The sequence below is a fragment of the Rhinopithecus bieti genome, unplaced genomic scaffold (assembly GCF_001698545.2).
Source record: "Rhinopithecus bieti isolate Rb0 unplaced genomic scaffold, ASM169854v2 scaffold_42745, whole genome shotgun sequence".
Lineage (NCBI taxonomy): Eukaryota > Metazoa > Chordata > Mammalia > Primates > Cercopithecidae > Rhinopithecus > Rhinopithecus bieti.
Genome location: NW_016819184.1, coordinates 6,684,556 through 6,705,253, shown reverse-complemented (window position 1 = coordinate 6,705,253; position 20,698 = coordinate 6,684,556). Strand labels below are relative to the sequence as shown.

At 53.2% G+C, this 20,698-nt stretch overlaps 3 protein-coding genes across 7 annotated transcripts in view; all 3 read left to right on the top strand.

Moving 5' to 3' along the window:
- The window catches only part of HMX3 (H6 family homeobox 3), a 1,967-nt gene extending 418 nt beyond the window's left edge, over window positions 1-1,549 (top strand). Inside the window, exons 2-3 of the mRNA XM_017858619.1 lie at window positions 1-262; window positions 876-1,549. The exon at window positions 1-262 is cut by the window's left edge and continues 1 nt beyond it. Of these exons, the coding sequence (XP_017714108.1) occupies window positions 1-262; window positions 876-1,549 (936 nt within the window). The remainder of the gene's footprint in view (window positions 263-875) is intronic.
- Window positions 1,550-6,203: 4,654 nt separating this feature from the next.
- On the top strand, window positions 6,204-14,487 carry HMX2 (H6 family homeobox 2). Of its 3 annotated transcripts, none has more exons than XM_017858679.1 (3): window positions 6,204-6,248; window positions 12,170-12,438; window positions 13,367-14,487. In XM_017858679.1, the coding sequence occupies exons 2-3, from the start codon at window positions 12,171-12,173 to the stop codon at window positions 13,918-13,920; spliced, it is 822 nt and encodes a 273-aa protein (XP_017714168.1). In that variant the 5' UTR covers window positions 6,204-6,248; window position 12,170; the 3' UTR covers window positions 13,921-14,487. The 3 variants fall into 3 exon arrangements, with proteins under 3 accessions (XP_017714168.1, XP_017714169.1, XP_017714170.1); XM_017858680.1 differs by having other exon boundaries at window positions 6,205-6,293; XM_017858681.1 differs by having other exon boundaries at window positions 6,211-6,260.
- A 3,516-nt stretch (window positions 14,488-18,003) lies between these two features.
- The window catches only part of BUB3 (BUB3 mitotic checkpoint protein), a 43,969-nt gene continuing 41,274 nt past the window's right edge, over window positions 18,004-20,698 (top strand). For 2 of the 3 annotated variants that reach the window (XM_017858678.1, XM_017858677.1), the window contains exons 1-3: window positions 18,005-18,278; window positions 18,703-18,897; window positions 19,445-19,514. In XM_017858678.1, the coding sequence (XP_017714167.1) occupies window positions 18,703-18,897; window positions 19,445-19,514 (265 nt within the window). In that variant the 5' untranslated portion in view covers window positions 18,005-18,278. Of the gene's footprint in view, window positions 18,279-18,702; window positions 18,898-19,444; window positions 19,515-20,698 lie in introns of all 3 variants that reach the window. The other variant, XM_017858676.1, reaches the window with a different exon arrangement.

Below are 20,698 nucleotides of genomic sequence, written 5' to 3'. Positions count from 1 at the left end.
AAGCCGCAGCCGCCCCCACGGACGCTCTTCGCGCCGGCCTCGGCTGCAGCCGCCGCCGCCGCTGCAGCCGCCGCGGCGGCCAAGGGGGCCCTGGAGGGCGCCACGGGCTTCGCGCTCTCGCAGGTGGGCGACCTGGCTTTCCCCCGCTTTGAGATCCCGGCGCAGAGGTTTGCCCTGCCCGCGCACTACCTGGAGCGCTCCCCAGCTTGGTGGTACCCCTACACCCTGACCCCCGCCGGCGGCCACCTCTCGCGACCTGAAGGTACCGACCACTCTTTGAACTTTCGTTGTCCCCCTGCGCGCCCGTTCTGTCCCAGCCCCGCGCTGCTTCCCTCCGCAGCTCTGGGACCCCAGCACCCGCAAATCCTGTTTGGTCAGTTTTTTCGGCCCCTGGCCTGCATCTCTTGCCCACGCCCTGGGTTGCGCTGCCCGTGAATCCAATCCCACTTGGTGAGAAAAGAAGTGGAATTGGAGCCCGGGGCACGGCGCTTCCCGGGAAAAGTGGCCTCGGGCGTGAATAGGGAGGCTTCAGACGGCCGGGGCTCGGGACACTGCCTGGAAGGAGGGGGTGATTCCAATGCGCCTAAGCCGAAAGGGAACCGTTCTGCCGGCCCCTGGCGGGGAAGCTGAGGGAAAGGAAGGAGGTGGCTGCGATGCCACCATCTGCTCGCCTTTCCTCGGGAGGAGGGTGATCCCAGGACCTGGCGCCCCTTCTCTGGCCCAGCCGGGAAGGAGGTGGCCCGCGGGAATGGTGAGGCCTCATGGCCCGGGACCTGGAGGCCGGCGCGGGTTGAGCCTGCCGTCCCCAGGCGCCGGGCCTCGCTCAAGGCTGTGTCGGTGTGCATGTGTGTGCGTCCGTCTGTCTGTCTCCCCAGCCTCGGAGAAGGCCCTCCTGCGAGACTCCTCCCCCGCCTCGGGCACGGACCGCGACTCTCCGGAGCCACTGCTCAAGGCCGACCCCGACCACAAGGAGCTGGACTCCAAGAGCCCGGACGAGATCATTCTGGAGGAGAGCGACTCCGAGGAAAGCAAGAAGGAAGGCGAAGCGGCGCCAGGCGCAGCCGGGGTGGGCGTAGGGGCGGCGGCGGCGACTCCGGGCGCAGAGGACTGGAAGAAGGGCGCCGAGAGTCCGGAGAAGAAGCCGGCGTGCCGCAAGAAGAAGACGCGCACCGTCTTCTCGCGCAGCCAGGTCTTCCAGCTCGAGTCCACCTTCGACATGAAGCGCTACTTGAGCAGCTCGGAGCGAGCCGGCCTGGCCGCGTCTCTGCACCTCACCGAGACGCAGGTCAAGATCTGGTTCCAGAACCGCCGCAACAAGTGGAAGCGGCAGCTGGCGGCGGAGCTGGAGGCGGCCAACCTGAGCCACGCCGCGGCGCAGCGCATCGTGCGGGTGCCCATCCTCTACCACGAGAACTCAGCGGCCGAGGGCGCGGCGGCTGCAGCCGCGGGGGCCCCGGTGCCAGTCAGCCAGCCGCTACTCACCTTCCCACACCCCGTCTACTACTCGCACCCGGTAGTCTCTTCCGTGCCGCTGCTACGGCCAGTCTGAAGCCCCAGAGGGGTGGGGGAGGGAGCGCCCGGCCTCCTCGTCCGGACCCCGGAGGAGACTGGGCCGGGCCGAGGGCGCCGAGACGTCCAGCGGCCTTCAGGAACTGGGGCTTCTGCGCGCAGCCTCGGCTTCCCCTCCCCCAGTCGGTAGCGTTTTGTAAGTATTTGCAATGCATTTTCGTGCAATTCATCCCTAATGGATTGGAGGCGCTTCCCCTCTTACTTTTGGTTTTTGGCTTATATTAAGAGAAAGCAGGAACAAGACCAAATTTTCGGGTCAAATATTTCAGCCGATAGGTTTGTAAAATGTGCAGCCCTCCCCACCAAATTTCCGTTGCGCTGTGGCTTTTTGGTTTTATTTTTATAGAAGGAAAATGAGCGCAAAACCTGAATCCCTCTAGTTTATTCTTTTTTGTTTGTTTCGAGAGGGAATCTTGCTCTATCTGTCGCCCAGGCTGGAGTGCAGTGGCGCGATCTCGGCTCACTTCAACCTCCACCTCCCGAGTTCAAGTGTTTCTCCTGTCTCAGCCTCCCGAGTAGCTGGGATTGCAGGTGTGTGCCACCACGTCCCGCTAATTTTTGTATTTTTAGTAGAGACGGGGTTTCACCACGTTGGCCAGGCTGGTCTTGAGCTCCTGACCTCGTGATCCGCCCGCCTCGGCCTCCCAAAGTGCTGGGATTACAGGCGTGAGCCACCGCGCCCCGCCTAGTTTATTCATTTTCTATAGGACTGTTTTCAGAATCCAGAGGAGAGAATTCATATGGTAGTACTTTTATTTCTGGATTTCTGGGTGTGTTTCTTCCTCCCAACCCCTAAATCAGTTATCCACCTTAATTTTCAGAATATGAGCAGCCTCTCATAAGAATCCTGACTCAGGCCGCTTTTCTCTTCTGGAGAGGTCTGTCGCAATTAACCTCTTCATCTGTCTTACTTTGTGATGAAAGAATTCTCTAAGTGTTTAAAGGGAAAAGACAGCCAAAAATCAGAACTCTGACTGTTGAAACAGCTCTATATCTGGCCTCGTCTAAGTGGTCTTATTTATTAGTAGCATTTATTTTGAGAATTTCATTTGTAAATTATTATTAGTATTACTATCATTACTTTGTTCCCTGTTTTAAGAGAGTAATTTCAGTATTTTTAATATGGTATATTTTTCCCTCTCCTCTTACTTTCCATTTTCTGCAGTAACTGTTGTACGTTGACCTGTGCAATATTGTACAAAATTTCCTGAGAAAGCTGTTTCCTCCTCCACCGAGGGAAACAGACCTTTTCACTGTATAATCGTGGTCATTCATTTAGAAAGAAAAAGTTAGGCAGGGGAAAGAGGGGAAGGAAGAAACAAGCTTAGGTAGTGATGCTCAAAGGAGTAAGTTAGGCATACTGGAGCGCTTTAAGTGAAGGACAATCAATTTAGAAGAATTTTAACTTATTTGATAAGTGTACAGATTTCTTGTAAAGTTCACCCTCTACTCCGCAGGACTCCTGGCTCTGTCACCCAATCTGTTTTCTTTCTGTCTGCTACACCTGTTGTTCTGCGATAGTTTGTTTCCCGTCATCTCTCACCTCTGCCTGGGTTGAGTCCCTTTTTAAGAAAAAGAGAAAAAAAAAAATCCACAAAATATTGTTACACTAATGTTGTCGTGACATTGAATTAATTAAAAAGAAAAGCTTTTCGTGTTGCCAGAGTGTGTACTTATGGACGATTTTCCTCAGAGCAAGTGTCTCCAAAACTCTTTTCTGTCTTGCTCGCTGACTGCCTCTGCGCTCCCTAAGGGCAACCTGGACGCACATCCCTGTAATCCGGGAGGCAGTGGAGACAGAGGCGGCTTTGTTCGCGACCAGAGGCACTCTCTCCCCTGTACCTTCCGCGGTTTGAAACGCCCAGCGAGCAGGGAAGAATGCTAGGTGGAAGGGGAGTGGACCTAGGCTCATCTAGTTTGCGAAATTGAGCAAAGCGACAGCGCGCGAGGCGAGATACCAGAGACAGCTGGTATTTCCGAACACTGAACTGCAGTCTCGCGTTCTGTTCTTAAACCTTGGTTCCTTCGGGGGCTGAGAGCTTTTGAACAGGGCATCCCTGGGCATTCGTCAGCTGGTTGACTTTGGTGGGCTCTGGTTGGAGGGAAGAAGGAAGTGAGTTCAGAGTTTAGCAGCAGCCGAAGGCCGATTGCAAGTCAGGCTAGGAGAGGCTGGGCCACAAGAGGACAACTCCGGGGACAGCCAGCTCTTGGGACTTGCTCCCACTTCCAGCAGAGGGGAACTTCCGCAGGGCTTGAGGAGCTGAGATTCCCGGGGCGGCTAGAGCATGGGCGCGGTCTTGATGTGCTAAATGTGAGGGCACAGAGGCTATCTAGCTGCGGCAGCTGCAACAGAGAAGACCTTGTCTCTTCCGTGCCAGGCTCTTCTCTTTCCCCCGGAGCCCGAAACCTTCTGGGCGGCATCTCTAGATCCCCGACCCTGTCCTGGCTGACGCCGGGAAGCGTAGCGCTCACCACGCCCGCGTGCTACTGGGCTCCAGGTCGCCGCGCTCTTGGTGAGCAGCCTGCGGAGGCACAGCGCGCCAGAACCGCCTGGAAGGGTGGGTCCGCCGGACAGAAGCAGGTGCTTGGGCGACACTCGCTGGTCGGGTGTGGCCGCCTGCCTTTAAGCTGAGGTCTGCACGTGTGACTCCTGGCGGGGCACCTTTGAAGCTGGGAAGCCGAAAGGGGAAGATGAGGAACCGAGAGGCTGAAAAGATTCCAGAGAGCAGCCATAGGGCGCGACCGCTGGGGAGCGCCTGCACGCCTGCCTTTCCTCTCGCAGTGCGTTGCTAGGTTCCTCAAATTCAATCGACACAATTGATTCTACTGTGGCTGAAACGTCCAGTATAGTTTTCTGTTAATGGAAAACTGCCCTCCAAATAAACCGACATGCGTATTTATGGCAAAATTTTAGCCTGGACCCCAGTGAAGATAGATCTCTCTTTATTTCCCTCTGGTTTGGAATAAAAACGAGGGCATGTGTCATAAATGAAAAATAAACAGAAATTCGGGTCAAAATATGTTGTTCCTTGTGTTACCTACAAACATGGTGATGCCTTTTACTGTTGGCAATACCAACCGCAGGACAGGCCAATAACAGCTCATTAAAAATAATGTTGCAATAGCAAACACGTTCTTAGATTTTTACAGTCAGAACACGATGTTATCAAAGGCAAAGAAAATGCTTCTTTATTTGTGTTTGGATTCTAGAAAACGGTTCTTGACTGACCAGGTCTTTACAAAGTCGGGAAATAACTGGTTCTCCACAAGCACAGTTTATCCTTTGTCCTGCTCCTACAGCCTCCCTTTTCCTCCTGTTGGGGAGCCCCACTGCCATGGACCCCTGAGCATTCCTCCCCCAAACAGTGATGTGTGCCCTGGGGGAGGGAGGTGGTGCCAACTTGGCCTGGGGACTGGTGGCTGTGTGAGCCTAGAAGCTGGTCCAGGTGGGAAATGTTCCCTTCCCTCCTGTCAGGGGTCACCGTATTTATTCCAAGGCAAGAGAGGGGGTTGAGCCAGGGTGTGGGGCTGTGGAGCGCAGAAGTCACTCTACACAAAGCATCCTAAGCTCAACTGCAAGTTTTTCTGTGATTTTCAAGCCAGGAGAAGCCAAGAAGGCACTTAGTGGGGCTGTCACATTTCCAGAGCTGGCCGTCTTCTTCCCCCACCCAGAATGCCCCCCTCCCTGCTGCCTCTGCAAAGATTGCTGGGAGCTGCTGGCACCACTCACCAAAAGGGGACTTTTTTGGGAAAAGTGAAGGTGCCTACACAAAATTCCTCCTGGACATTCCCTAGGGGAAGACAGGGCATCCCATGTCCTCTTTCCTAGGACACTGAACTGGCACTCTCAATTTTGTCTTTTCACCCCTCCTTCAGACTGTGGAGCCCAGCTTCTCTCTGCCAACCCTAGCTTTAGATTCTTCCTCCCCATCTGCACCCCAATTAATCTTCAAGTCAATGCAAATGACTTCAGCTTCCAGGCTAAATCCTTTCTGCACCACCCAAAGAGACACACATGGAAACAACGCACAGGATACACTCACATTTGATATAAACACTCACGTACACATCCACACACTGTAGACCTCCTAACACCAGTTCCATGGGTTCCTAGCATACAAATGTGTTTGGCATCACCACCATTGCTGGGGCACAGACGTAATCACACACATCTTGTTCGAAGTGACCCTTTTCTCCGATGGCCTTAGGCTTAGGCAAGCTGGGAAGAATCCTGGGAAAGGATTGGGCAGAGTGAGGTGGCGCTCCCACCTCTGCTGCAGGAAGCCTGAATGAACATCCTTTGGACTGGAATGCCTCGAAATCCCTCCTCACAAGCCATCTGGGATAAACTAGCGGAGCCAGCCACCATCCCACTGCAGACCCCCATGTTCTTGTAGGCTGGGATCCTACTTAGTGTCCGCCTCTTTACAGTGCCAGGCTCTGCCGCTCTGAGCACCCCCCAGGCCTCTGGACCCTGGGAGACCACAGAGCCAGCATGCGAACTGTTTCTGTTGGCAACACAGATGTATTTCTTTTATTTGGTAGTAAATAGAGTAGGTGTGTGTACATCAAACAACAGCAAGACAGATATAAACTGCCCCCCCACCACCGGGTGCTCATTCTGAGCCGCGACGGCCCCCTCAACAGGTTCCTGGCGTCGCAGAGCCAGAGGCCACGCGGTGAGAACCCCAGTGCGTGCGCTCTCCTTGTGTGAGAGGCTGGAGGTAGAGTTGGGAGAAAGGGAGCAGGGGAAAAGATCAGTGGGATCTGCTTTCCCTTCTGCGGCAGAACGCTGGGTCAGCTAGGACTGGGGCCTGCGAGATGGGGACCAGGGTCGGAGGCTTGAGGGCGGGAGGGCAGTGCTGCCGGCTGCTTCCTGCAAGCGCTTTGAAGAGGCCTCGCGTTGTCCAGCCGCCTGGGCAAGGGCCACAGGCTGCTGCTTTCACCCCCTTGCGCCCGCGGGGCACCTGGACTCCCCTTGAGAGTCCCAGTGGGGCTTGAGCTTCTGCTGAGCGCTACCCTGCCCTCCACGATTCCATTTTGCCCAGTTTATTCGGGTCGTCCACTTCCCGTGGCTCAGTGACCCAGCCAGGGGGCGTCTTCCGCTTAGCGGTCCAAGTGTAGACTCCGCAAAGCGGTTAAGAAGACCTGTCTACCGGGGTGCGCGCGATGGGGTCAGGGTGGAAGAACCAGGAACCTCATAGAAACCCCTGCTTGGGGTCCAAAGCGCAGCCGGGCACACCCAGAGGACAACACCCGCCCCCGCATATACATGTGGCCCCGCAGGAGCCATCCGCAGGGCTCCCACTCTTGGCTCCCCGCCCTCTCGCTGACCCCCACCCCCTAACCCGGGCTTTGAGATGTGAGTGATCCCTTGCCTCTGGGCCTAGGACTCTGGCAGTGTGCACGGCCGGTGTGCAGGGTGGATGGTGTTGATCTTTTGACCTGAAAACAATTGGGGCTGGGGTGGGGAAGGATGGCGGAAGAAAGGAAAGAGCCACGAGGACAACTAGGCAGGATGTACTTTTGAGCCCTGCCAGGTGCCGCCGATCCGGGTCTGGGGTTGAGATTTGGGCTGCACTTGTCCCCGGTGTGTCTCTCCCGCCGAGTACCCTGAAGGTGCACGAGGTGGGGAGCGTAGGCTGAGGGGGGTAATCCGCTCCTGGATAGAAACACCACCCTCGTCCTCACTGGGTCCCATGTATGCGCCTGGGATTCCTCCCCACCCTTCCATCTCCAGGACCCCTAAGGGTATCACTGGAGCGACGGGGCGGTTCCGGAGACCCGAGGGAAGGGATAGCTGGAGACTGCAGCGCGCCTCCTCCGAGAGTCCTCTGGAGGTGCGCACGAGCTGTACTAGCCCAGATCTCTTCCTTGGCTGCTGCTCCCGGCGATGCATCTCCGGGGGAAACTTCCCAAAGTCTGAGTTGCCGGGTTCCAAAAGGATCCCTTTGGGTTTAGGCCTGGGAGAGGTATAGAGCCAGCGAGAGAGCGCGTTGCGCCTATCGCTGAGGCAGGAGCGGTGAGGTGGAGTCACCTGGTGTGCCTCACCCAAGCGCTAATGTCTTAAAGAAATATAAAGAATCCCCTTCTTTCGTGAGCTCCTTCACCGCCCTCGCCCCCCTTGGTGATGGAGTGCACGCATCAGATTTTCATCAAAGTTCTATTAAGTGAAACATAGGTTGCAGGGCACCCTTTGATTGAAACAGTTTAAATTTTAATTGTGTTTTTAATTTGACATATAGTTGCAGAAAGGAATGACACTGCGTCGCCAAGGGGCGGTCGATTTTCTTAATTTCTCCCAGAGGAATTGATGAGTCTATCAGGCCACTAGATTGGAAACCCATTAAAGCTCTCTGGTTAGGCTGTTAATTGGAACTTGATGGATGTGGGGGTGGGGGGGAGTGTCGGGACTCGGCTATGCTGATCCAATCTTCGTGACTTTCTGTTTTCCAATAAATTACACAATTCATTTTCCAGCCGCAGATTACATAAATTGTACACCTCTGGGGCTCTCTTTTTCAAATAGGGAGCCCTTTTCCCCAAAAGCCTATTGTGAGATGTCATTTGCACCAAAGAACGAACAGCAGAGGCCCTTGAATGAAAATCGAAACATAATCAACGTTTATACTTAGAAAATTTATTGAGATCATTTTCTCTGGTATTTCCTTATTTTAAAGTTTGGACACGCCATATATCATAATCCACTCGCGTGGGGGGGGGGGCAGACTGTGTTTAATATTTATCGAAGCTTGATTCCAAGATCAAACTTGTTTATGACTTCATCTGTCATTTCGGAGGGAGCCTTCTTCTACTATTACCCGGCTCAGCCAGCCTATTTCCCAACTGCCTCAGAGCAGAGAGGATCAATTTTTATTAGGCTCCTCGGCAAGTTTGCTCTGGGCCGCTTTAATATTGAGCAGTGGCATAATCTCGGGACCTAAACTTTAAGCGGTCTTTCAGTCTCAGAAAGTTTATCATTCCTTGGAACCTGGTTATGCCTCATTCCTAGGAGACCGAGACAGGGGGTCGATCCCAGAGACGCAGAGGGGCCATCCTCCAAGGTGTGGGTATTAAAATGAGTAGGATTGGGCGGAGCTATCCCAAGGCTAGGGGGGTGGGCGGGGTGTGCGATAGTACTGAGTTGAAGGATTGCCACTCGTTAGGGGAGAGACGTGAGGTGTCTGTGGGTGGTGGTTCCAGGAACTGAGTGTTCCTGGGAGTGAGTTTTGCAGCTACACTGGGCCCAGGAGAGGGCGTCTGGGCCTCCGTGCTCCAGGTGAAGATCCCCGTATGCTAGAAGGGGGTGGCAAGCAAGGTTGTTTCTTGTCCCTCCGGTCCTTGCGGTGTGACGGCTGTAGATGCTGGAGGGGCGGGAGGTCCCTCGGGCGATCAATCCAGAAGAGCTCAGGGGAGCTGCAGTCAGTCAGGCTGCAGAGCTGGGTCTCCACCACAGCCTTCCTTGCCCCAGCCCTGTGACCACCACCATCTCTTCCCTGGTTAAGTGCAGTGTGGGTGTGACGTGCACACACTAGTAGGAGCTCAGTGAACCTTTGCTGAATGAATGTGTGAGCGTCCATAGGCGTTTATGCAAGTGCCTTCCAGCGAATTAATGCGTCCTTTGCCGGATGTGGCAGCAGAGGAAGTGCCTTGGTGAAGATTAGACCCTCGAAGCGATTAAAGGGAGGAGGCAGAGGAAATATAAGGCAAGATGGATCTTTTTGACTTCCCACACTATCCCTAGGTGGAGGAGAGATAGGGACACAAGGCTTCATAACTTCCTTGTTTAGAGTCCACAAGCCAGGCTCCTTGCAAGGGTCGATTCCCTAGTCTCTCACTGTTTCAGGGCCTGGGAGCTGCTTTTCTGAGGCCCACCTCTGCCCTGACAGAGGTCACTCCTTGGGCTCTGGCCTCACCCATATACCCGCCCCCACCATCCCGAGTCAGCGGGATCCTCACAGCCTCCCCTGCAGCCATCCTCCAAGCTCAATGCGTGTCTGCTCCTCTCTCCCTCCTCCCAAGTGCGATGTATTGACAGTGGAACAACCTTGAGCACGACTCTTGCTTTCTCTGCCTGGGCTAGTCTCTTGTTTTCTTGAACCTCGGTTTCCTGGCCTGTACATTGAGTGAATAGATCTGTGTCACTTGTTTGCCATCAGGATTAAAGTGAAGAATGATGGGGAATTCCCAGCATGTTCCCGGCACGAAGTATTTACAGTTCAGGAAGGTTCGACCAACTCCCCTACCTGCCCCAGCTTTCTTCCCCAGCGGGGTGGCTGGCACTGCTCCCCGAGTTGGCCGGCCAGTTCCCCTCGGGGTGCCTTGACCCTGGCTCCGGAGGTAGCGCCCAGCTTAGGATGTCCGCGGGAAGCGGATGGTTAGTGAGAATCGGACGATTCTTTCCCTGAACCTCTCGTGTACCCCCCAACAGCGCGGGAGCACGCGGGACCCGCTGCGACGTGGCCCGGGAGCCTGCGCCGCCGCGGCGCAGAGGAGAACGCACAAATTGTATTTCAGCGCCAGGTCCTTCCGGGTTAATGAGCTGACACCATGATTAAAGCTGACCATTTGTAATGTGTCTCGACCCTGCCGCCGAGCCCTGAAGAGGTTAATGCGGTGACGGAGGCCGGCACCTGCCCCTCGCTGGCCTCCTGGGCCGCGGCGCGCAACCCCTGGCCCCCGCCCCCTCGCCTGCTCCTGCCCCGGCTGCACGGCCGACTCCTAATCAATTAGCCCATTAACGAGCCCTTCGAGGAGTTAAGTAGGGAGAGTTCTGCCAGGGGCAGGGCCGCAGTCGGTAACTCACCGCGGCTAATGATATTATAAGCGCTTTACTTAATAACCCGGGCGCGGCGCGGGCGAGGAAGGAACTGCATCGTCATCGTGCAGCTTCTGGACATTTGTGGGGACTGATTCCAGAGTCTCCACTCACCCTTGGCTGCACTTGGGGGGCCCCCTAAAGACAGGGTTCCCGGAATCTCTTGGTCAAGGGGTCCGGAGGCCACAGCTTGAGGGGGTGGGGTTGCCTGAGCACTTCGGGCCTTGCCTCACTTCAGTTTCCAGGAAACTTGTGCAGACGACTGTGGCCCCAAACCGCTTTGCTTGGCTGGGCTAATTCTAGCTCAGGTAACAGCTGGTCTAGGAATTAAAGGGGCGAGAGCCAGGGCACAGAAGGGGGCCATGGGAACATAAAGAGAATCACTATTTACTGGGCCCCACGGTGTGCCAGGCTCGGTGCTGGGTAGTTTGACCTTACAACAGCCTCTGCGAGGGAGGCACTGCTTCCTCCAATTTTAGGAATAAAGAAATTGAGGCTCAGGATTTCCGAGTATCTTCCCCAAGATCACCCAGCCGAGATTTGAATCGACTCTGCCCAGTTCTAAAACTGAGTCCTGTTACCAGCTCCTTCTCTTCTTCCTGGGAGCAAAGCATCTATTTCTGCAGCAGTTCCGAAACCTTCAATATTTACAAACCAAAAACAAAAACACAGATTGGCTTAAAACACGGGCGGGCCATGGGCTACCCCGCCAGGTTTATGGAGTACCTACTATGCGATGCTAGTGCTTCGAGGCTTTCCATCCCTACCTGAGGCAATCCGAGAAGTTATTTTCGACTACGAGGGCAGAGAGGCTTTAACCGGTATCAGAGTTGTGCAAGTTCACTCAGTGTGTAAATAGTTATGCCGGGATTTGAACCCAGATCTCAACTAGAGGTCTTAGGACTTCTTCCCTCCCACAAAAGATCCTGTAGTTCCGTAGGACCTGTGACAGGGATGAGGTCTACAGAAGGGGAAGGGGACTGTCTGCTCCAAGGGCTACTGGCCATGCTGGAGAGAATGAGCGTCCTCCTGGAGACACTTGCTCCTAACCCACCTCATCCCCACGCAGGGCGCCACGGTCCCGGGAGTGCCGGCTCGGCCCGCCCACTGGGGCTAGAAGGGGTGCAGGGCTGGGGGAGGATCGTGGAGCAGCCTGTATAAGCCCCTGGGAGGCGCGGAGACACGTCGCCTGCAGAGGCGTCGAGCCACTCCAGCTCCGAGTCCCGCACCGCCCCTGCCTCTGGAGAGAGGGGTCCAAGGGGTCCAAGGGGTCGGAGTCGCCGCAGCCGTCAGCAACTCGGGCTAGAATCTACGCTGCTTTCAGCCCTGGCTGCCCTTGGTTAAATGCCGCTGATGCCCGTCCGGCCCTTGGCGCGATCTGGGGGCGCACCGGCGCTGTATGCCTGGCCCGAGCGTTTTGAAATTTTCCGGGGCCTCTCGGCGGCGCTGCGATTGGCCGCGTTCGGGTAACCTCTATGCAAATGAGGCCGCGCCGCCTCCGCGCCGCCGGAGACCCGGCGAGCTGGCGGGCGAGGAAGGGGCATTTGCACCGGGGCTGGGCGGGCGCACCCAGGGCCGGGCGGGCAGGAAACCCCGCGCAGCCGTCCGGTGCCCGCGCGTCCCTCGCGCGGAAGGGACGCCTCACCAGCCTCGGCGCCCCTCCCCCCTAGATTCCCTCCCCGCCCCTCCCCGCTGCCTGCCTGCTGCACCACCTTCCACCCAGATCACCCAGATCGTCTCTAAAGGGAGTTCTTGGTTTCCTCCAATTTCTTATGAACCCAGGATGGGCAGCAAAGAAGATGCGGGCAAGGGTTGTCCGGCGGCCAGTGGCATCTCCAGCTTCACCATCCAGTCCATCCTGGGCGGGGGCCCCTCGGAGGCACCGCGGGAGCCCGTCGTTTGGCCAGCAAGGAAGCGCAGCCTATCCGTGTCCTCGGAGGAGGAGGAGCCGGACGACGGCTGGAAGGCGCCCGCCTGCTTCTGCCCAGATCCGCACGGCCCCAAGGAGCAGGGCCCCAAGCACCATCCCCCCATCCCTTTTCCTTGCCTGGGTAAGGATCGCACGTCGCCAGTGTGGTAGCCAGCAAGCGCGAGGGGAGGGAGGCTGAGCGCCCCGCCAAGACTCCCGCGCCGGGCCCCCTCTGGCCAGAGCTGCGGCAGCCTGGGGTTCGGGACCGCCAGGAAAGGGGCGCGCGCACTGTGGTGCCTCCTCCGCCCGGTAGGCCCTCGGGAGGAGGCGAACACAAACCAGTGTGGGCTTGGGCTTCTTGGGGAAGGTTGAGTTGTTAAAGAGAGTGGACCACAGCGAGAGGGACACGCAGCCTGCCGTACGCCCGGCTGTCCTCAATCACTTTGCACATCTGGTGCTTTCTTTCCGGACACGAGGTGGAGATCTGCAAGACAGGTCTGGGCAGTCTGTCTCTACCGTAATCTCTTTCTGCGTCTTCTTCCTCACTCGCTCCGTATCTCTGCCTTTCTCTCTCTCTCTCCTCCTTGGAATGATTAGCACTCCAAGATGATTGACAATGGTGCGTTTCAGAGACGGCTCCTCTTTACAACATTTGACGAAGGGGAGCCCTGCGTTAGTCCTTAGCGTGATTTCCAAACAAATGGCCTGTGAAATGATGCCACCCTATAAAGCTCGAGGAACTCTTCCAGCTCAGTTACTACAAGGCAAATTCGCCTTTTAAAACCATGTTAATGTTTCCCCCTGTAGACCTCCTCTCCCTGTTGCCCCAGGCCCGTTCATAAAGGTGGGAGCACAGAGACTCCATACTCCAACTAGCTGGGTCCTTCTCTTGTCGCTTTTAAGGGACGGGGTGCTGGGTTTGGGGAGCCAGTGAGGGATAAGAGGAGGGGATTGGTAAGGTGGGACCAAGGCGGCAGGCGTTTGCCAACTGCATGGTCCCAGGGAGAGCTGGCGGTCTCCGAGATTCCCCAACCAACTCCATGGCCTTCCTGTCTGCTCTCGCTTCTCAGGTACCCCCAAGGGCAGCGGAGGCTCGGGCCCCGGCGGCTCGGAGCGCACGCCTTTCCTCTCTCCTTCGCACTCGGACTTTAAAGAAGAGAAAGAGAGGCTCCTGCCCGCGGGCTCGCCCTCGCCAGGGTCCGAGCGGCCGCGGGACGGCGGCGCTGAGCGGCAGGCTGGCGCGGCCAAGAAGAAGACGCGCACAGTCTTTTCGCGCAGCCAGGTGTACCAGCTCGAGTCCACCTTCGACATGAAGCGCTACCTGAGCAGCTCGGAGCGCGCCTGCCTCGCCTCCAGCCTGCAGCTCACGGAGACCCAGGTCAAGACTTGGTTCCAGAACCGCCGCAACAAGTGGAAGCGGCAGCTCTCGGCAGAGCTGGAGGCGGCCAACATGGCGCACGCGTCGGCTCAGACTCTGGTGGGCATGCCGCTGGTGTTCCGGGACAGCTCGCTGCTGCGCGTGCCGGTGCCGCGCTCGCTCGCCTTTCCCGCGCCGCTCTACTACCCGGGCAGCAACCTCTCGGCCTTACCTCTCTACAACCTCTACAACAAGCTCGACTACTGACCGGCCCGCCTCCCCGCGCCGCCAGCCTGCGCCCCGGGCCGCCTCCAGCTGCCCGCAGAGCCGGGCGCGGACTGCACTGTAAGCAGGGCTCCGGAGCAAGGCGGCGTGTTTCCAGAAATATGAAGAAATACACCATGTGTATTCATTAGCTCTTATTTATGGCCTCTGCCCTACTTTTTGTTTTGATTGTTTCGGGTATTTATCGGCATTCCCTAAGTCAGAGAGCCTGCTTTCTACCTAGACCCAACCAGTACGCTTTGAAAACCATTCGGAGTGGGATGTTTTCGGGTGGTGGTGGGAAAGGGAGTTTGGCCAGACAGCCTCTGGTTCGTAGGAAAAAAAATCAGGCAAACACCTACAAAACCAGGTACACTCCTCCCCCATATATACACCTGTATATATGTACATGCATACACGTTCGGCCAAGCCAGGTCCTCAGAGGCTTTGGACAATTACCTAATTGCTTCTTTTCGTTTCCCTCATCCCGAGGATGGGTAGAGACGAAAAGGGGAGAGTTCAGATCTGTAAATATTTTTAAAGAGAAAAAAATAAAACATTTTAAACATCTTTGCTAACTTTGGTGGGATTAATTGCCCGGCATAATAACGCACGGAAGGTTTTCAGGTTTTTCGGTGGAAAGACTTGCATGCATCTCTCTGCAGAAGTCTGGCTCGCGCCACGTGGAGGGTGGGACTGGGGTCAGGGGTTAAAGGTCGGGACCTTGGCACCGCCCAGACTGCAGGTGGCTGGAGCTGCCCGCCCACTCTCCCTCCTTCGCCCAGAATCGTCGCGCCGGCTGGAGTGCACTGCGGCTGGAATCCAGCTCCTGAGCCCGCGCGGAGAAAGACAAAGACAGGCAGGCAGGCCTCGCCACTTAAGCGATTGCTTTCCGGGAACGAGCGAGCCGGGTGCCCAGCGGCATATTCCCAGCACTGGGCTCGCCTTGAGCTTGGCCACAGCAGGTCACGCTACGACGTCCCCTGTGCCGCGCACTTCCTCTCCAGGGGTATAAAGCAGGCGATGGCGCTGCTTGTACCTGGTAAAGCCTCCACTTTGCTAGCCGCGAGTTTGGCGCTACGAGCTTGTCGCTGCGCCCAGCTACCCGGCCGGTGGCGGAGTTATGTGTGCCACGCGGAGAGGAAACTGGGGGCGGTGAGGCAGTACTTCGGCTCAGGAGAGATCCGAGAACCGGTACCAAGCAAGGAAGGCGAGGGAGGCAAAGGCGCTTCCCTACACTCTTTTGTTGTTAATAGTTTGCATTGGTTCAGCGTGTGGCTGGATCACCGGTTAGCACGCGGCGCTTGCTCTGAATGGAACCGTGACGCGCGGCGGGGCCGCCTACGGACTTCCTCGCCCTGACACCTGCGGCCGCGCAGGGGCTGGGAGGGTGCCGCACCGAGAGAATAGCCGCGGGAGTGTCAAGCAAATTGCAGATTCTCGCTCCCGTTAGATTACAGCCACCTGTTCTTGGCAAAACGTCGGAAAAGGAAGCCTGAGCTTGGAGGAAGCCGGTGGTTCAGCATCACCTGGGGCGAGCTCCTCCGTCCGCCTGCCTCTGACCTCTGGCCCGGCAGAGCAGATGCAAAGGAACCTGGAGACCGCAGCGCTGAGGCCCTATCTCATCTGCTAGAAGGAAAACATTTGCGTATGAGAGTTGACTCTGAGCTGCAAGGCATCGAAATTATCTACATTTTGTGAATATACACGGGATATCTGTAAACGTCTACGTAACTCGCAGTGTTTTTTGTAAACTGGCCAAAAATATTCTATCTGATGTTGTCCATTTTGAGATCATGTTTTTTCTCCTCGCGTTAGATTTCATAAAAATCACCATCTATTCCAAGGTGATGTCAGAAGGATATTACCCAAGAACACATCTGCTGACACTAGGTTAGTTCAATTACATTTATTTCAACTGAGTTTACATCAGTAAATATTTACTGGGCCCTAGTACATGCTGGGAAACTATGCTATTGGGTAGTCAGATAAAAGAGACAGTGGATCCGTTTTCTTGTGATTTATCGTATACATATACTTCATTTCAATGAAATTCTTTTGCTCCAGATGACTTTTAACATTTTTTCTAATGTTCTTTGAATATTCCACGAAAAAAACAAACTGCATCCAAAGAACTGCTTCTATAGGAATGTTCCATCCATATCATTTTTGTTTGCATTTCAACAGATTACAGTTTTTACAAGAGATCATGGTTTTAACAGTGTTGGGCCACTGTATCCTCTGTAGATTTCCCTTATAGGAAATGATTTCTTATAACCATTGCAGTCACTTAATGACAGTGATCTGTGCCCTTAAAATTTTAGGGAATGATCCTTTTCCAGTCTGTCATGATGTGTATATTTCATTCTTTTTACTAATCCAGAAAGTAGCTGTCAACCGTGATCCAACAGTATAATTAGTTTTTAGAAATTCCTCTCTTACAGATAACTAAGTTTTACACACACACACACACACACACACACACTCTGCATTTGGATTTAAATGTTGTTCAGGACTCCATTGTTGCCAGATTTCCTGTCTCAAGACTATCAATTCATTTGAATAATCAGCAAAATCATCAGCCTCCTTTCAGCCTCTAAACTGGATTTAAAAGATTGACGTTTTTGAAAACTCAAATCGAGTTGGGCTGCAACTGCATGCCCACAGGGACCTGAATCATACACACACTGGATAATGAAATACACTTAGATTTTATTAGTGGGTAATTCATGCTCAGAATCTTGGAACAATAATATAATTAAATAAACAACTGGGAGAAGGAACCAGATAAGTCAAGAGGTAAAATTATTTAGCTGAAGTTAGAATGGAAGTAAGGAACTGCATTTAAAAATTTTGAATTCAGCCATTAACTTGTGGAAAGAGAAGAGATAGAGAACTAAGTACCAGACTGGCAAGGAAGGAGGGCAAGAGTCTTTCAGCAGTAATATCATCAATGCAGTAGGCAGAAAGGTTGCTGTTGTGTGTTTATTGTGTCAGGAATCATACAAAGATGTGCATCCAGTTCAGGGTGTGCGAATGCATAAAGATCACCAACACTTTCTCATTAATGTCCCTTAAAAGTTAATCACTTTAACCCCAACAATTTTCTCTCACTTCGTACAAAATCAAATAAAACAATATATATTTTCTTTTACAAAAGGCAGTGAAAAGCAGTTAAAGCATCGATTAAATTGAAATTTTCAGTGAACCTTTGACATTCAAGAATCAGTCACTTCATTCTACTGATTAAGTATTGCTTTTCTTTCATGGAGATAAAATAATTTCTCATAAGCAACCTTCTTGATCCTCATATCTAGAGGATTCTAGAAAACAGTAAATGGAGCATACTGAGCCTGCAACTTTGGGGAGTGGCAGGACAGAGTGGAAGGGGATAGGCTTGCAGCTGCCGTTTTAGGATCCTTCAATAAGCAGCTCTAAAAGAAGCTGTGGGAGCTTTAACACATTGCAGAGTACCGTTTCCCAGGCTGTGCACCCTTCTGAAGGGGGGTTCCTCCAGGGCAAAGGCTGGTCTGATTACATGCATCTTTCCAGAGCCTCTCACCAGGCCTGGCACCAGTGGAGGCTCAATGTGGAAAGATGGGGTGGAGAGAGAAAGCATAATATAAATATGAACGGGTTTCTTCAGTAGAACTTGAGACAATGGGAAATGAGAGACCCTGGTTTATAGGTGGAAATTCCAAAGAAATGAGAAAAAAAAAATCAAGGCAAAATAATGCAGTTAATTAATTAGAGCAAACATTTCCTTCTCTACATCAACTTTTCGTTAGCTTCACGGGCGTGTGCACATCCAGGGATAGGGAGAAAACTTTAGCACTATGGAAGTATTGACCAAAATGGGATTCTTGTGTTTCAGAGACTAACTTAAAGGGGACGGCGCCACGGACAGAGATGTAAAGATCTTTCCCGCTTTCTACTCAGAGGGCGGGCAGAGCGTCAGCCCCCCCACCAGAAAACTACATTTCCCAGAATGCCATACGCGGGCGTGAGAGGGCGTGAAAAGAGCCTTGGCGCGATGGTCCTTGGGAGTTGTAGTTTCCACGCGTCCAGTTCGAACGCCGGTGCCTCAGTGGTAAAATGAGCCCACGTGATCGGAAAAGCAGCGGTTTCCCTTTGAGCCGGAACAGGATGACTGGGTTGACCGATGCTGGGCAGCTGAGCGGACCAATCGGCCGCCTAGACTGAGTCGTTGGCGTTTGAAATCAGCCAATGGAAGGTCTACGCTGGAGCTTCCTCTGCGCCTCCTTCGCCTAGCCTGCGAGTGCTCTGAGGGAAGCAAGCAGGCGGCGGCGGCGGTGGCGAGCGGCGAGTAGTGGAAACGTTGCTTCTGAGGGGAGCCCAAGGTAGGGAGGCGAGGCGACGGTGTGCGGGAGCGGACTCTCCAGGGACTTCCCGGGTCTGCAACTGGCAGGGCCGTTCCGTTCGCAGGGGATCCCGTTTCATTTCTATTGTTTTCCCTTTATTTTTAGGAGTGCCCGGGGCGACGGGACCCGGGAGAAGGGAAAGGGAACGGTCTGGGGTCCGGGCATTGCTGCAGGCCGGGCTGGGTTTAGGGGGACTGCGGTGCCTGCCGGGCCGGTTTGGGCGCGGCGACCGCCGGAGGAGGGGACGAGTTCCGACCTTGGCGGGCTAGTGCTCGGCGCAGGCGCAGAGACTCCTCGCGGTCGTCTCGGCCCCTCCCTCTGGGGTTCCCCACCGCCAGGCTATCCGTGCGCAGCCCCAGCCCGCGGGACCCTTGGGGACTCTGACTGGGCCCCTGTTCTGCAGATGACCGGTTCCAACGAGTTCAAGCTAAACCAGCCACCCGAGGATGGCATCTCCTCGGTGAAGTTCAGCCCCAACACCTCCCAGTTCCTGCTTGTCTCCTCCTGGGACACGTCCGTGCGCCTCTACGATGTGCCGGCCAACTCCATGCGGCTCAAGTACCAGCACACCGGCGCTGTCCTGGACTGCGCCTTCTACGTAGGTGCCCTCCCGCCCCGCTCCAGCCCTCTTCCTGTGTTACGATTCTCCACGTTAAGAGCGTTTCTTTTCCAGTGTTGGGTAGAGGCGTCTGTCGGTGGCGTTATTTAGACAGTTCTTTAGCTTTTCAGGAGCACCTGCCTTGAGCCGGTACCGTTGTAGGTTGGGGATATGCAGACATTGGAAACTCCGTTTCCCCTTTCCATTAAAGGCTTGTGGAGTAACTCTGTAAACTTTCTGAACATAAATGATCATTGTATTTGCAACAATACTGTTTTGGCTGCCGTATTGAACGAAACCATTTAGGGGAAATGTATGTTTACCCTCAGCTAGCGTGTTGGCTAGAATAAAGCAGCCCTCCTTTAATTTCCTGACACAGGAGTTTAGTGACCACTTGCTTTTTTATGCGGTTTTTTGGTTTGTTTACCATGAATAGTTGAGTCCAGTGCATATCCTCAGCATAAACTGAACACTTACTTGTAGAAATAAGAAAGTTGAAACCCTTTCAAAAGTTCTAGTTTTTAAATGGTTCAAAATTGTTTTATAGGATCCAACGCATGCCTGGAGTGGAGGACTAGATCATCAATTGAAAATGCATGATTTGAACACTGATCAAGGTAATGTGACAATATCTTTACCAGTTTGTTTTCTTGACTAGTGTTCTAAAGTATAAATGTTTATGTAGGAAGAGTAGTTCCTAAATTGCTTAGTTACCAAGTTGCTTAAGCTTGAATTTAGGATGTTTTTGTTTAAATGATAACCATTGAGTTACTGATTACAGAACATTATGCATATATTTTTGCAGGAAAACCAGTTGTGGTCACCATTGTCAGTGTTTACGTAAATTGACACTTAAGTATTTGGCCTTTATTTTGTTCTTAGAAGTGGGCTGGATCCCAGACTGGCCAGCGTTTCATTAGGATTTTCCACTACAATGCTGATGTTTTGAGAGTTCAGTTTTCAGAAACTAATTTAGTTTTCAGAAGCTAAAGGTAGATTTAAAACCTGACAAAAAATTGGCAATCATGTCTATATTAATTGTGTTTGTTATAGGTATTTAGCAAAATATGTTTCAGTTGCAGTTTTTGAATGAGTAACTAGATGATACATTTCCTTTCAGTTAAGTAGTTTCTTAGAGGTCCAGATATGAAATGACTTATTCAAATTTTTTTGGTGACATTGGGACAGTGTAGAGATTGGAATGGAACCCACATGCATAGAGCTGTCTAGCTGAGCATTTGTTTCCATGTATCTTCATCAGACGCAGATATCCTAAGGAGATAGGTTGGTACGGAGATAGGACTAGATAGAAGATGAGTTGAGCAACGGGAGAATGGTTGGAGGATGGCCACATTTTGTCGAAAAAACTAAGCACCCAATTAGAAGAGGCTTTTGCATGAAAGTTACTTTCGTCTTTAACTTATACTGCAGGTATTTGGTTTTGTTTGCCAGTAGCTTACCCTGTGTAATAAGTAAGCTTGGAGATCTAGGTTCTATTTGTTCAGAAACTTGTGGAGGTAGGGAGAAACACTGAAAAGCTAACTTCTCGATTTTCAGTGTTACATAGAGAATTAGCTGTTTATTCTGTGAAAGTCACTGCCAAACTTCATGAAATTCTTTTTTTCTCTCTCCCTTTCTTTCTTTCTTTCTTTCTTTCTTTCTTTCTTTCTTTCTTTCTTTCTTTCTTTCTTTCTTTCTTTCTCTTTCTTTCTCTCTCTCTCTGTCTCTCTCTCTGTCTTTCTTTCTGTCTTTCTTGTCTTTCTTTCTGTCTTTCTTGTCTTTCTTTCTTTCTTCCTTTCTT